The sequence below is a fragment of the Trachypithecus francoisi genome, unplaced genomic scaffold (assembly GCF_009764315.1).
Source record: "Trachypithecus francoisi isolate TF-2019V2 unplaced genomic scaffold, Tfra_2.0 Lachesis_group21, whole genome shotgun sequence".
In the NCBI taxonomy this organism is placed as follows: domain Eukaryota; kingdom Metazoa; phylum Chordata; class Mammalia; order Primates; family Cercopithecidae; genus Trachypithecus; species Trachypithecus francoisi.
The window spans coordinates 36,354,278-36,367,582 of NW_022681467.1; the positions used below are offsets into that span (position 1 = coordinate 36,354,278).

Genomic DNA, 13,305 nt, shown 5'->3' on the forward strand with positions numbered 1-13,305 from the left:
GGGTTCTGCTTTTAGAGAGCCTCTTCCTGTGTCAATGAAACAGAAAGTAGGAATTTGGGAAGGTTGATTTTGATTTGAGGACACTGAATACAATCTTTTCTGGTGTTTACGAAGTGTGTTTACCAAGCAGCCACTCTCCAAACCCTAGCAACTGCTTAAAACAAGAGAGCTGCTGATTTGTGGAGTGTTTTCTTTTAAAAAAAAAATCACCATAAATGTTGGATTTAGAGACATTATTTCCATATAAAAATAACTTGTCAAGGGGACAAAAGTATTTAAGAGGCTTTCTTCTCAGCTCAGAAAGCAATAGGGAGGAGGGGTGGTTTGTTTTGGAGTTTTTTGGTTTTTTGTTTTTGGGGGATTTTTGATTTTGCATGAGGTTAGAGCTAGGAGTAGGAGAAGTAGGAGGGGTGGTTGGAAAGCAGGTGGGATGTTGGTTAGCTCTTTGCCTTCAGAATCCCAAACTCCTTCTCTGATTGCTCCTTCCCTCACCTTTTTCTCCCAAAAATCCACCAAGATCTAGGAGAAAACAAGAATGAGTTCTACTTTGCCCCCTCCCTTTCCCTTCCCCCTTCCCTGCAATCTCACCCCAGCACTCTCCCACCTACTTCTCATATCAGATGTCAACTTCTTCTTTCTCCCCACAGACACCACAGTGTGTCCCCAAGTGCACCACTGATGGTATACAAAATTTTGGAGGATAACATACAAATAAACTTTAAAAAAAAATTTAGCAGTATGTATTTTTTAGAGTACCAAAAAACACAGAGATAGATAGATTATAACAGATAGATAGACAGATATGATTGACAGATAGATGATAGATATGAATGACAGATGTAGGTAGATAATTGACAGATGATTGATAGATATGAATGACAGAGAGATGATTGATAGATGATACATATGAATGACAGATAATAGGTAGATAATGATTGACAGATGGATGATTGATAGATATGACTGACAGATTAATGATTGATTGATAGGGCAAGCCAGGACCTCAAACCCATGCTTTCACAGACATTACCCCTTTCCTTTTTAAGTACATTTTACACAACACATGATCATTCAACCAATTATTGGGTTGTTACGGTCCTACTAAGTGCCAGGCACCATTCATCATTCTTAGGAACATCGGTAAACAAAACAGTCACCAGACACTGACCTTACAGAGCTTATATGCTGGCAGGCAAAAGCAGAAAATAAGCAAGAAGTGAATAATAATCCGATAAATTATAAAGTGATTAGTGCTATAAGAAAAGAAATAAAGAAAAAACAAGAAAGGAAATATTAAACAAAAATAAGGCCGGTCAGCAGTGCCCAGGGAGAGGGAAGAGGGCAGGTTCCAAAATTTGATGGGGTAGCCAAAATAAGACTCATGAAGAAGGTGAGATTTCAGCAAGAACTTGAAGGAGGTAAGTAAGTTTACTGCAGGTTTATCTGGGGGAAGAGTGGTTCAGGCAGAGGGAACAGCATCAGCAAATTCCCCAAATTCCCTAAGCAAGGGCCATAAGCAGCCTCTTCCAGAAACAGTAAGGTGGCCAGTGTGGCTGGAACAGAGTAAGCAAGGCAAGAAAGTAGAGGGAGAGAAAATCGGAGGAGACAGAGATGCTGATTCTGATCACTTATTTTAAATGTTATTAAAACTAAATGGCATTTAAAATTCAGATTCTCAGCTGCATGAGCCACATTTCAAGGCTTTGATAGCCATTTGTGGCTAGTGGCTACCTTATTGGATGGCACAGATAAGAAAATTTCTCTCATCACAGAGAGTTCTATCACATGACACTGACCTTGAATGTTCTTCCCCTCCTTATTTGACTTGGTTAACTTTTATTCAGACTGTAACAGCTCAAACATCACTTCCTCCAGGAAGCCTTTTCTGACCACTCTTCCTGTACATCAGTTCCACTGTCCTATGCACGCTCTCAGAGAGCCAGGTGGCTGACCTTCATATCATTTATCTCTTTGTGACATTGTACACTAATTGGCAGTGCTTGGTGGCTTGTACCTGAAGTCCCAGCTACTCAGGAGGCTGAAGTGGGAGGATCACTTGAGTTCAGGAGCTGGAGGCTACAATGAACTATGGTCACTGCACTCCAGCCTGGATGACAGAGTGAGACTCCACTGAAGGAGGAGAAAGAGGAGGAGGAGGAGAAGGAGGAAGAAATTGTATGTTCATTAGTACAATATCTTACTGATGTCTCTCTCTCCTAATAGATTGTAAACTCCATTGTTTCTGTTTTGATTCATTGTTATATTGCCAGCACCTAGCACAGTGCCTGAGGTATGAAAGACAAATAATTTGTTCAACAATCCAATGAACGGTTTTAGGTGGCAGGACTAGAAGCAGAGTATTCACTAAACAAAGGGTTATAGCACCATGGAGAACTGTGATTCAGTAGGCTCCTGGAGCCCAAAATTTTGCTGGGTGAGAGCAGCTCCAGAGGCTGGAGTCCCTGGTGCACCAAACCTGGATTCGGCTCAGGACCCTTAATCATTTTTTGCACCCACCTTCTCACCAAGGCCCCCACATGCTGTCCCTCCAGGATAACAACAGGATAGCATCTGTCTTTACTAGAGAAGTCAAGTCTCAGATATTCACATAATGTCTCTTCATTCTTTCAGTCCTGTGCTTGCAGCAGCAGCAGCAGCATTGAAATGCTTCCTTTTGCTGCTCGTGAATCCGAGGAGTGGGGACCAACTTTGGCACATTTGCTGGGATGCCTGGCTAGGCACGGAGAGTGCCGTGTGCTCCAGCACGTACGTGGCCGCCCTCATGGAGCAAATGCTGGACTGCACAGCCCTGGATCTGACAGGTAACATGCAGCAGCTGCATGATTTACAAGGCCTTGTGGGGAGAGGTTTTGTCTCCCACTTTGAGAGCTTGAGTGCTTCATATAAATATTTATGGGAGTCTAGGGCCTCCATTAACCCTACCAGTGCCACACTTCACTTGTTATGTGGTGCTTGTCTATGAATGAATGTGAAGACCCATGTTCAATTACACATGCATGTAGGTATGTGCATGTGAGGATGTACATGGACTTACATGCATTTGAGGAGAGCATGTGTAATCAATTGCATCTCAATGTGAGTATAAATACATACAGTTATGTGCACATAATTGTGAACATTATATCCACACTGTAAATGCATGTACATGAGTATTTGGACATGCATGCATATAGGTGTGGATACATACATATGCATACATGTATAATGCATGTGTATATGTTTGTGTGCATGTATGTGGGCACATGAATATGAGAGCTTGTATCTAGCAAATGAGCACATGTGGATTCTGTGCTCCAATGTGTGTGCAGGCCTGCCTCCATATGTGTAAGCATGAGTGTATACACATGCATGTTTATTCACGCACCTGCTCTAAGAGCATATGCATATCTATGTGCAGGTCTAGTTTCAACCTTACCCTAGAAACAGCTTTCATTAAACTATGGGTGATTCCATAAAAATTGCCTCACCTAGAGGCTGCTGCTTCTATGAACACTTGCTCTGGTAATTATGATATATTTACTGGTAAGTTCAATTGAGAACAGATGAAAGGTGAAAGACCTGTTCATTAAATGAAAACAGTACCAATGTCCTATGGCAATGATGTCCAAAGTGTCCTCCTCCACCACACACAGCCACAGACACACACACAAACACACACACACTTCTCACCACCATACTCCTCTGCCAGCAACTGAAATGAGCAACAGAGCTGCAGTTTCTCTCTGACACCCTTGTCATCATGTTTGTACTTGTACATCTCCAACTTCCCATCACCCATCTCTTTGCCTGGGGACGCAAAGAGAGCGTCTTATGGCTGGAGAGCATGAAGCACACCCTTATAAATGTAACTACCCTCTGCAGAGGGATTTAGAGAGGAAACTGTCACCAAAGAAGACTATGCCCCACTCCTCCATACCTCCCTCCACCTGAGTGTTTCAGATAAGACAGTGGACTTATGAAGTTTGGTGACAAAAATACAAATTTCAGCATCAGATAGGTGGGGACTGAAGTTCTAGTTCATCCACAGGGTGACACTGAGCAAACAGTAACCATTCTGAGCTTTATTCATCTCTGACCTGCAGGTAATAGTAACCCATGCTTCATAAAGAGAAATGTAATAATGGAACTAATCTCACAGTTTGGCTACACTTCTGCTTTGTGACCTTCCTGCCCATTGTCCACGGAAAAGGACATTTGTGCCATGCTCCAGCTCCCAGAACACAAAGAAGGATCGGTGTCAAGCCCTGCAATGGGAAGCACATCACTTCTCTGTCCACTCAGGACAGGCAGAAGTGAGCCCCCAGGCCAGTCCAGGCCCATGATCTCTATAGAGTAAGGCTCAGGTGCCTGTAACACCAGCAGAAGCAGGGAAGTGAATGTGGCAGATCCAGAGAAGAAACAAAGGGACACGAAGAGTGAGCTAAGGGCAGCTGTGGCTTCTGAATCCGATGGGGTCCTGGGCTATGATCAATGCCTGCCTCATGCTCCAAAGCTCTGAAATGGGCACCTTGTAGTCTCCCACCCTGCTGTCCATTTACTAGAAGGAGTCTAATCCTAGGTAAGATATACAGATCTCCAAAAAAGAAAACACAACAATATAAATGTTGGACTTGTGGATTTCATCTCCCTTTTTATGCTGAAACTGGCTTCTTCCAGCAAGCACCAGGGCTCCTCCCACTGCCTTCAAAGCTGTCCCTCCAGCCCAAAGACAACATCCCTTTTTGATACAAATACGAAAGAATGTATAATGAGTGGCTGGTATTTTTCATGAAAGTAACTTCACATGCAAAGAATGCAGAGAGGCAGTTAAAACTGAGTTTGGCTTCATAACAAATCATTAATATAGGTGATTTTCCACAGTGAAGTAGTAACTTATTTCATGTGTTTTGTTTCTTCCAAGTGAGAACACTAAGCTCTGATTTTCTTGTCTAAATGCATCTTTTAGGAGGCATTCTGGGATAATACATATAATGTATCTTTTATTATCCTAAAAGATAGGAGAATATAAGGTGCCTCTTTCGTATGCATCTTTTAGGATAATATGTGTAAGACAATGGAGAAAGACATTAAGAAGAATAAATGTGAGGCATAGGAAATTGACAGAACGTGGTAAAGGTGTTCAGAAATGAAAAAGGCGCTCAAGCCTGTAATCCCAGCACTTTGGGAGGCCGAGACGGGAGGATCACGAGGTCAGGAGATCGAGACCATCCTGGCTAACACCGTGAAACCCCGTCTCTAATAAAAAATAAAAAAACTAGCCGGGCAAGGTGGAGGGCGCCTGTAGTCCCAGCTACTCGGGAGGCTGAGGCAGGAGAATGGCGTAAACCCGGGAGGCGGAGCTTGCAGTGAGCTGAGATCCGGCCACTGCACTCCAGCCCGGGCGACACAGTGAGACTCCGTTTCAAAAAAAAAAAAAAGAAAGAAAGAAATGAAAGAGGCATACAGGATGCGGAGGAGATGGAAGAGGTGCTCTCCATGGTCTGGATACATGCTCCAAGTGGCAGAAACTGTAGAAAGAATAAAATTTCAGCAGTAGTAGCTGCCGTCTTCGCCAAAATAAGGCTAGGCTTCTAGGCCAAGAAAGCCCAGCCTGGGAAGCCCACTGGGCTACTTCCACGGACCAGGTACACTCTGGACACAGAACTGTCCCTTTACTGCAGCTGGATTGTCTTCTGAGTGTACTGGGCTAGGCAACAGCACAGAACAGCTCTACCAACCAGATCCACTTCTTTTAGGAGGGCTGCTGGAAACCATGCTGCCTACTGGATGTGCCATTTGAGGACTTTTATTTTGTTGGGGGGAGGAGGAGCAGAGCAAACCTCTAATCTTCCCTTCCTTACATAACAAATCCAAACACAACTATCTCTGGGATGAGAGGCCAGGCCAGCAGACTGCAGGCTGCAGAGGGAAGGGTTACGCAAGAAGCCAGTTCAGAGTTTTTCCTTTCTGAAAACAGAAGGGCCTGGAGTGCAGATTTTGCACCTGAAAGCCTGCAAGGGAATGACCAGAAACTCTAAACCCACTGTCTCCAGAAGCCCAGAGAGGAAGAGCTTGGGGAGTGGGGATGGGAGAGCAGGAGAGTAGAGGGTTTGCCTGGTGTGGCAGAAGCTGCAACTCCAGGTCACAGAGAAAGCCAAGTGACCAGCCTGGTGGATCTGGCGTGGTTCCTGGCAGCTCCCATTGCAGTGTGGGTCCAAGAGGCCTCTGGGCGGGCACAGGCTGAAGCAGTGGGTAGGAGTCGAGTGCCCTCTGAGAGGCAGGAGCGTTGTCCTGCCACAGAAATGCCCAGAGACCCGGGACTGAGGGAAGCCTGCCTGGTTCACTAAAAGAGAGATCTGGGTCCAGGGCCCAGGCTCAGCTTCCCCGGAGATCCCTTCCCCGAAAGCCGACTGGTGCCGGTTTCCCCGCCAGTGGGGCTCCGATCCCCAGCGAACCTCGCCACCTGGGGAACCTGGAAGGGAACAGCGGAATAGTTGGAGCGGTCAAGACGAGAGCCTGGAGGAGCGGGCCCTGGTCCTAGTGCTGCGCGGTGGCTCGGGGGACTCCAGACTCTCATTCCCCCACGCCGCACACTATTCCAGCCACCTCGGGACTCCGCTCGGCAGCCCTTCCCCGCCAGGCAATGCGGAAATAAAAAGCAGAAGAGAAATCAAAACAAAAGGAGAAAGTTTTCTGAAATGAAAGAGGTTACGAAGGAAGGGCTAAAAGAATAGGAAATGTCAAAGAAAGAAAAAGGATGCCAGGAGGCAAGGGAATGGGTGCCCAGGCTCCCACCCGTCCCCGCGCGCTAGGACCGGAGGCTCCCGGCAAGCCCAGCTGAGCGCCTTCCTCGACCCGCCTTGCCGAAAGCGGCGGCGACGGATCCAGCCTGCACAGCCTCCCGCACACCCCCGGCGATCCGGGGTCGCAAGAGGCGGGATTCGCGCCGGACTGGACTGCAGCCTCTCCAACCAGGGGCGCGGTCGGGAGGGAAGCCCTAGTCTGGGCCCTGCGTGTGCCCCGTGCGTGCGTCCGGGTGTCTGAGCGTGCCTGTCTCTGAGTGCGTCTCTCCGGGTGCAGGCGCCAGCCTGTCTACGTGGGACTGGTGCTGGCTTGGAAGACTCCCGGCGCTGGGAGGATTTTCCCCCGGGGATGTCAAGGATTGCGAGGAGCCGGAGAGCGGCGGGGAGCGGTGGGAACGTAAAAGGAGGATGACGGTGGCGGCGTGCCGCTAGGGTGGGACGTGCCAGAGGGCCTTGGGACTCAGTTCGCTTTTCCGGGGCTTGTGGGCTCTGGGGCATCACGGCGGGTCGCGCCGGCAGGCTACAGGCGGAGACATAGCCGGGGCTTGCCTGATGTGAGAGTCCGCCCTGAAGGCTCCGGAAGCCCGGGCCTCCTCCAAGCAGCTGCCGGCTCCGCCTGACTCTCGCCCGCTTGTGCCCCCGGCCGGTTAGTGCTCACTTGGTGGGTTGATGCGGGGACTGACAGTGACTCAGTGTCAGTGCCCGCACCATCAAAATGGGTATCAATGCGGACATCAATGTGTGCAGGATGTATGTGTCTGTGTATCTGTGTGTCAGTGTGTCACTAAGACTGTGTTCTGGGATTGTCAGATTCTCCGAGAGGCAGCTGGTCACTCCAAACCGGCTTGAACCACTTTGTCTTCTGGATGCAATGCTGATGGTATTGGTCACTGGGTCAATGTCTGTGCTTCTGTGCTCTGGGGAAGAAAAGCCAACACTTCGGAGTTTGCAACCCTCCCCAGCTCAGAGACTAAGGATGGAGAATGTCAGTCCGCTTGGTACGATTCCAATGGCAGTCAGGCCACCGGATTTAGGGTCTCCACCAGCCAGGCGTTCGTGATCTTTTTGGTCTCTGGAACCATGCCGTGGGGTTTCCTCTGGCACCCCACCTGAGCGAAGCCTCTTTCACCGCAAAGAGGATACACGTGTACACGTGAAGACGTTCTGTGCAGGAGCATGTGCGTATGAAGTTACCCAACTAATCAAAGCCCCTTGCTCCTTCATTCATGCACGTGGGGGCAAAGGTACCACAGAGCCAGGCTCAGCTGCCTCCTCCTCCCAGATCACAGCCAAAGCCTTCCCCAGCAGACACATCTTCCATCTTCCCGCCATGAAAATCAACTGGACCTTTGAATTAAATTCGAGCTAGAATCCCAAGCTTCTCTCCTATTGAACAACACCAACACACTATATAAATGTACATAAATGTTCATGTTATCTGTATCCTTAATTTTTAGGTCCCCTTCCTCTTCTCTAGACCTCAGCCTTCACTACTTCCAGGCTTCCAGGGATCCAGGCCAAAATTTCCTGTTAGTTTCACTCTCCCCTTCCTTCTCCCAACTCAGATTCCCAGTTGGGGCTCTACTTCTTGGGTCTCCTATACTTCCCCATTAGGGTTCTGAAACTCCATGAGCCAGAGAACCCCAGGGACTAAAGGTTAAGCCTCCTGGACTGCAGATAATGAGTCTGAGGATACCAGAGCCCCTCGGAGCTTGCCATTGCCAAAGGATCACAAAAACTCTACAGGGGTTGGAGATCCTACTTCGTGTCCCAGAGGCCAACCCTGAGTTATAGACAGGACTCCAAGGAGGCTGGGAGGCGTTGGGGGTGACCTAGGTGGGCTCCACTCTTCCAACAATACAGAAAAGGAAAGGTTCTAGGGCCACCTCCCAGTCGGGGATCTCCAGGATGCAGCTGAAGCTGCTGTGCTAGAGTGATGACCCAAACCCCTCCAACACCAATTCGAGGAGCCACTAAAATTCAGACTCGGCCACAGAGTGCCCATCTGAGGAGCTGAGGAATCCATGCCTGAGCGCCAGTGCACCTCAAGGCATACTACCCTCAAAAACACAAGTCCACACAGAAGGGCTTCCTGCCTGGGGGATATTGCACCGCAAGATCTAGTGCTGGGTTGTACCTGCTTCCATTACCTTTGGGGTGAGAGAGACAGGTCCCATTCAGAGAAGGCATCTGGCTCTGGGCAGCTCCACCTGCTCCCAGAGAGATGCGCTGGGTAGGAGAAAGGAGACTTGCACCCCAGGCAGGAGGGCAAGGGCCCCGGGTAAGCTGGGCCAGAGCGCCAAAAAGACCCAGCTTCCTCATCAAGGTGGCAGCTCCTGGCTTCCTAGTCTCCATCGACCACTATATCAGAGCAGACAGACTAGCAAGTCAGTTCTGGTGGCCAAGCCTGAAAGCACTGAAAAAGTGGCGTGTGCCCCATATCCAGGGACTCAAGGCTGTTTGGACCTGCGCCCTCTCAGCTCACAAACCAGCTCTCTTGACCGAGGTCTGTACCTAGGGTGGGAAGCAGAAAACACATTTGAGGCTCATGTGCACACACACTCACACACTCAAGGAAGGGATTTACTAGGGCTTGGTTTGCTACTCCATTGGCCACGGGGTAAGAGTAACCCAAAGTTGATGTGACTCTTGAGGAAGCAAGAGAAGAAAGTCAAAATCATGAGAACGCAGAGTCCTCTAAATAAACATCATTTCCATGGTTTTAATAAGCAAAATAGGAAACCATTTTAATAACCAAAAAACAGAAACCAGTCTGAATAAAACTACAATAGACTAGGTTTTAATATTTTCATATCATAAGCAGGGTTTGAAATTGATCCCTTATTTTACATGAAATAAAAACAATTTCTGTTGCGGCAGGTTTGATTTCAACACAGTTGAATCGGTAAAAACCAAAGCTCGTTTCTGATGCAGGACAAATATCCACAATATTTAAAACTGCAAGCACCATGCGGTTCATACAATCTTGTTATTACTGTTAATTTATCAACTAATACAAACTCAAAGATGCATCCGGCCAGCAGCGCCAGCAATTTCAAATGGGAACTTAAAAATACACTTTTATTTTGGTATTTTTGTCAGTGCAACTTAAATCCTTTTACTGACCTGCAGGAAAAAAAAAAAAAAAGTAATAATAAAGAAAAACACCCATGTCTTCCCTATAACTACTATACAACTGAAGAATTTAAGGGGGAGGGGGAGACACCACCAAGAACTCTTCCTACTATTTCAAAAGCAGGGAAAGAAACACAATGCACTGGTCTAAAGAACGCACTTGAAAGTTGCAAAATTACTTGCCAATGTTTGGGTTTCTGGTACATTCTGAGCGTGGCAGTTGGTTCAGTGCAATGTCTGCTTACCAGTGTGCTGCCAGGGTCAGGGATGGCTAAGCCTCTCACCCTAAGAGCGCTGTGGCTCCTACAATTAGCGCAGGCCCAGAGGGTTCAGAAGGGACCTCAGGGTGATTCTGGTTACAATAAAAAGCAGAGGGGACGATCTGTTTTCCTTTCCTTTCCTTTCTTATTAAGGATGTCATTTTGACCATAAAGACAAGGCTAGAGTCCAGCACACTCCTTTGAGGTGCGGAGCTTGGCAGCTTCCCTGCCCTGCCCTGCACTTGTACTTGGGAGCTGGGACCTCTCGGTTCTCTCTCTCAACATCAGCAAGGTTGAAAACTAAAGCGGGAGAGAAAAAAGAGGACCGAATGGGGATAAGGGAAGGAAAGAAAACACGCAACTTCCAAGTGTGCCCCAAGACAAAGTTGTTTTCTGATGCAAAATGCCTGGAACTTTTTCTTTTTTTTTTTTTTCTTTTTAACTTACAAACAAAAATACCATAATCATAAACCCAAACAAAGACCCTCAGCTTGCTGCCATGTTCTCTATGCGGTTTGGCGGGGCGGGTATTTACAAGCCTACAGCTGGGACTGAAACCCCGCACGCAGCCGCCGGAGTTTCCAAACTGCGATCCCTTCTCACCCAAAGAAACAAGGGGAGTACGATCCATGATCAACAACATGCTAAAGTTAAACAAGAAAATGGTACAAAATAGAAATTATTACCATACATGTCCAGCATGCAGGATTAATATTTTTAATGCAGATTTTTGTATTTTTCTATATAATCGAGCAGGCAATAGAACTGATGAGATTTGGGCGCCGAACGTCCTAACTGAGGCCCGTGTCTCAGGGCTGAGAGCCAGTGTTCTCCGAACTCTGACAGACAGGTCCGTCTGTCCTTCCTTCTTTCGCTCAGCCTCGCCTCTCGCCTGCCGGGACGCCAGAGTCCCTCTCCTCTCCTCGTTGCTCTCTTCCTGGCGCGGACTACGCTCCGGGCCGCAAAGCAGCGGTCCCGGCTTAACGCGCAAAGTTCAGAAAGCCAGGAATCTCCAGATGGCCTTGGTGACTTCACGGGACTATGCCTCGCCGCCCTCCAGCCTGAAGAGAAGTTACTCCGGGACCTCCCACCCTCTGGTCTCTCTCTCTCCGGCTCTGCTCGAGTCTAGGAGGCGGCGCTGGCGTGCGCTACTCTCGCCTTAGCCAAGGTCCCCTGCCCGCCCGCGCGCCCTCCCGTCGCCCGCGGCCCGCGCGCCCTTCCTCCCTCTCGCTCAAGTCAAACAGGTCAAGGTTGGGGCCGCGGCAGGGACAGGGTCCAGGGTAGTCTGGGACTGGGGACATGGGACAGGGAGTCCGGGCCGGGGCAAGGGCGGGGGCCGGGACCGGCCACGACTCACAGAAAGAACTCAGGAGAGGAGGGGCTGTCGCTGGTGGAGCCCGCCTCCCTGAAGCCGGAGTTGGCGAGTTTCTCGCACTTGACCTTGTAGGCGTCTCTCTCGCGGGCCAGCCGGGACACCTCCTGCTTAAGCTGCTCCACCTGCTGAATGAGCTGCGTCTTCTCATTCTCCAGGTGGTGCTTCTGCTGGACGCGTTTATACCTGCAAGACTGGGCGTAGCCCCGGTTCTTCAGGGTCCGCCGCTTCTGCTTCAGGCGGATCACCTCGTCCTTGGTGAAGCCCCGCAGGTGGCGGTTCAGCTCGCGCACGGACATGGACACGAGCTGATCGTCGGAGAAGCGGTCCTCCACGCTGCCGTTACCGCCCGCCGCCGTCGCCGAGGCCGTCGCGTGCGGCCCGGGCCCGGGGTGGCTAGTGGGCAGCTGTTGCGCCGGGCTAGCGGCGCTGGACGGCGATGGTGACGCTTGGTGATGATGGTGATGATGTGGGTGAGCGTGAGGGCCCAGCTCGTCGTGGGCCACGCCAGCGCCCGGGTACGCGTGGTGCGGGTGAGGGTGGTGGTGATGGTGGTGGTGGTGAGCGCCGCGAAAGCTGTCGAAGCTTTGCAGCGGCTGTGGCACTGGGTGCGAGCCGATGAGCGCTTCCACCGCGTCCTCGGGCGTCAGGTTGAGCGCCTCGGGGTTCATCTGCTGGTAGTTGCTCGCCATCCAGTACAGATCCTCGAGGTGTGTCTTCTGTTCGGTCGGGCTGAAGCTGGGCGACGAGGGCACGGAGCTACACGGAGTGCTGAGCGGTGTGGAGGACACCGAGCCGGCTGGCTGCAGGCGCGTGCAGGGCCTGCCCGGACGCTCCGCGCGCCCCAGGGGCTCCTTCTTCACGTCGAACTTGAGCAGGTCGAAGTCGTTGACATACTCCATGGCCAGCGGGCTGGTGGGCAGCTCTGGCCCCATGCTCAGCTCCGCGGCCATCGCTGACGCGAGGCGCAGCTGCCGCTGCAGCCCGGGAAACTTTGCGGCCGGCCGGAGCGCGCCGAGCCAAGCGCGGGGGCGAAGAGCGGCGAGCCGGGGAGGCGGGGAGCGAGGGCACAGCGGGCCGGGGCCGCCGGCCAAGCCTTTGTCTGGGGACGCGGCGGCGCGCTGTAGAGTCCCGAGGCTGCCTGCACCGCCCCAGAGCTCTGGGCTGTGCCCGCGCCGGGAACGGGCCGGGTAGAGTCGGGCGGGTGGAGAGGCAAGCGGAGCGCGCGGTGGGGCTGAGGGGAGGCGTGGGGCGAGTGCCCGTTGCTCGCTCTCTAGCTCTCTTGCTCTTACGCTCTCTCGCTCGCAGCCGCTCGCAGCTCGGCGATGCAGCTGTGCTGGATCCGGCGGCGCCGCAGCCTTTTATCGCCTCCTGATGTCACAGGGGTGCGGGGGCCCGGGCGGCCCGGTGCGCGGGCCAATGGCTGCACGGCCTCAGCGGCCCAGCGGCGCAGGGCGGGGCGCGCCTGACAGCTCCCCCGCCCCCCGCGTCAGCTGACTGGCGGCCCGAGCAGCCGGGGAGCCGCGGAGGCCTGGCGAAGCGCTGGAAAGGAGTGGGACGGCCACCCTGGGCCCACCCCTCTACCCTGCAGGTCCTGGCCCCCGCACGCTCGCCCGGAGTGCGCGCCCCACCTCTAGGGCAAGCCGCCGCTTTCCCCTCCTCGCGCGCTCTCCTCCCTCAGTTCCCTTTGCACCCCACCCCCATCCCATGTCACCCCCAAGGAGGCTCAGAATGA

At 51.2% G+C, this 13,305-nt stretch overlaps 1 protein-coding gene across 1 annotated transcript; it reads right to left on the bottom strand.

Annotated features, from left to right (window-relative positions):
• Nucleotides 1-9,505: 9,505 nt before the first annotated feature.
• On the bottom strand, nt 9,506-12,940 carry MAFB (MAF bZIP transcription factor B). Its single transcript, XM_033186419.1, has one exon. It carries the CDS (start codon nt 12,521-12,523, stop codon nt 11,552-11,554), a length of 972 nt encoding a protein of 323 aa, XP_033042310.1. The 5' UTR covers nt 12,524-12,940; the 3' UTR covers nt 9,506-11,551.
• Nucleotides 12,941-13,305: the final 365 nt, after the last annotated feature.

Coding starts and splice junctions, on each gene's coding strand:
- MAFB (XM_033186419.1), bottom strand. CDS start 12,523: ATGGCCGCGGAGCTGAGCATGGGGCCAGAGCTGCCCACCAGCCCGCTG.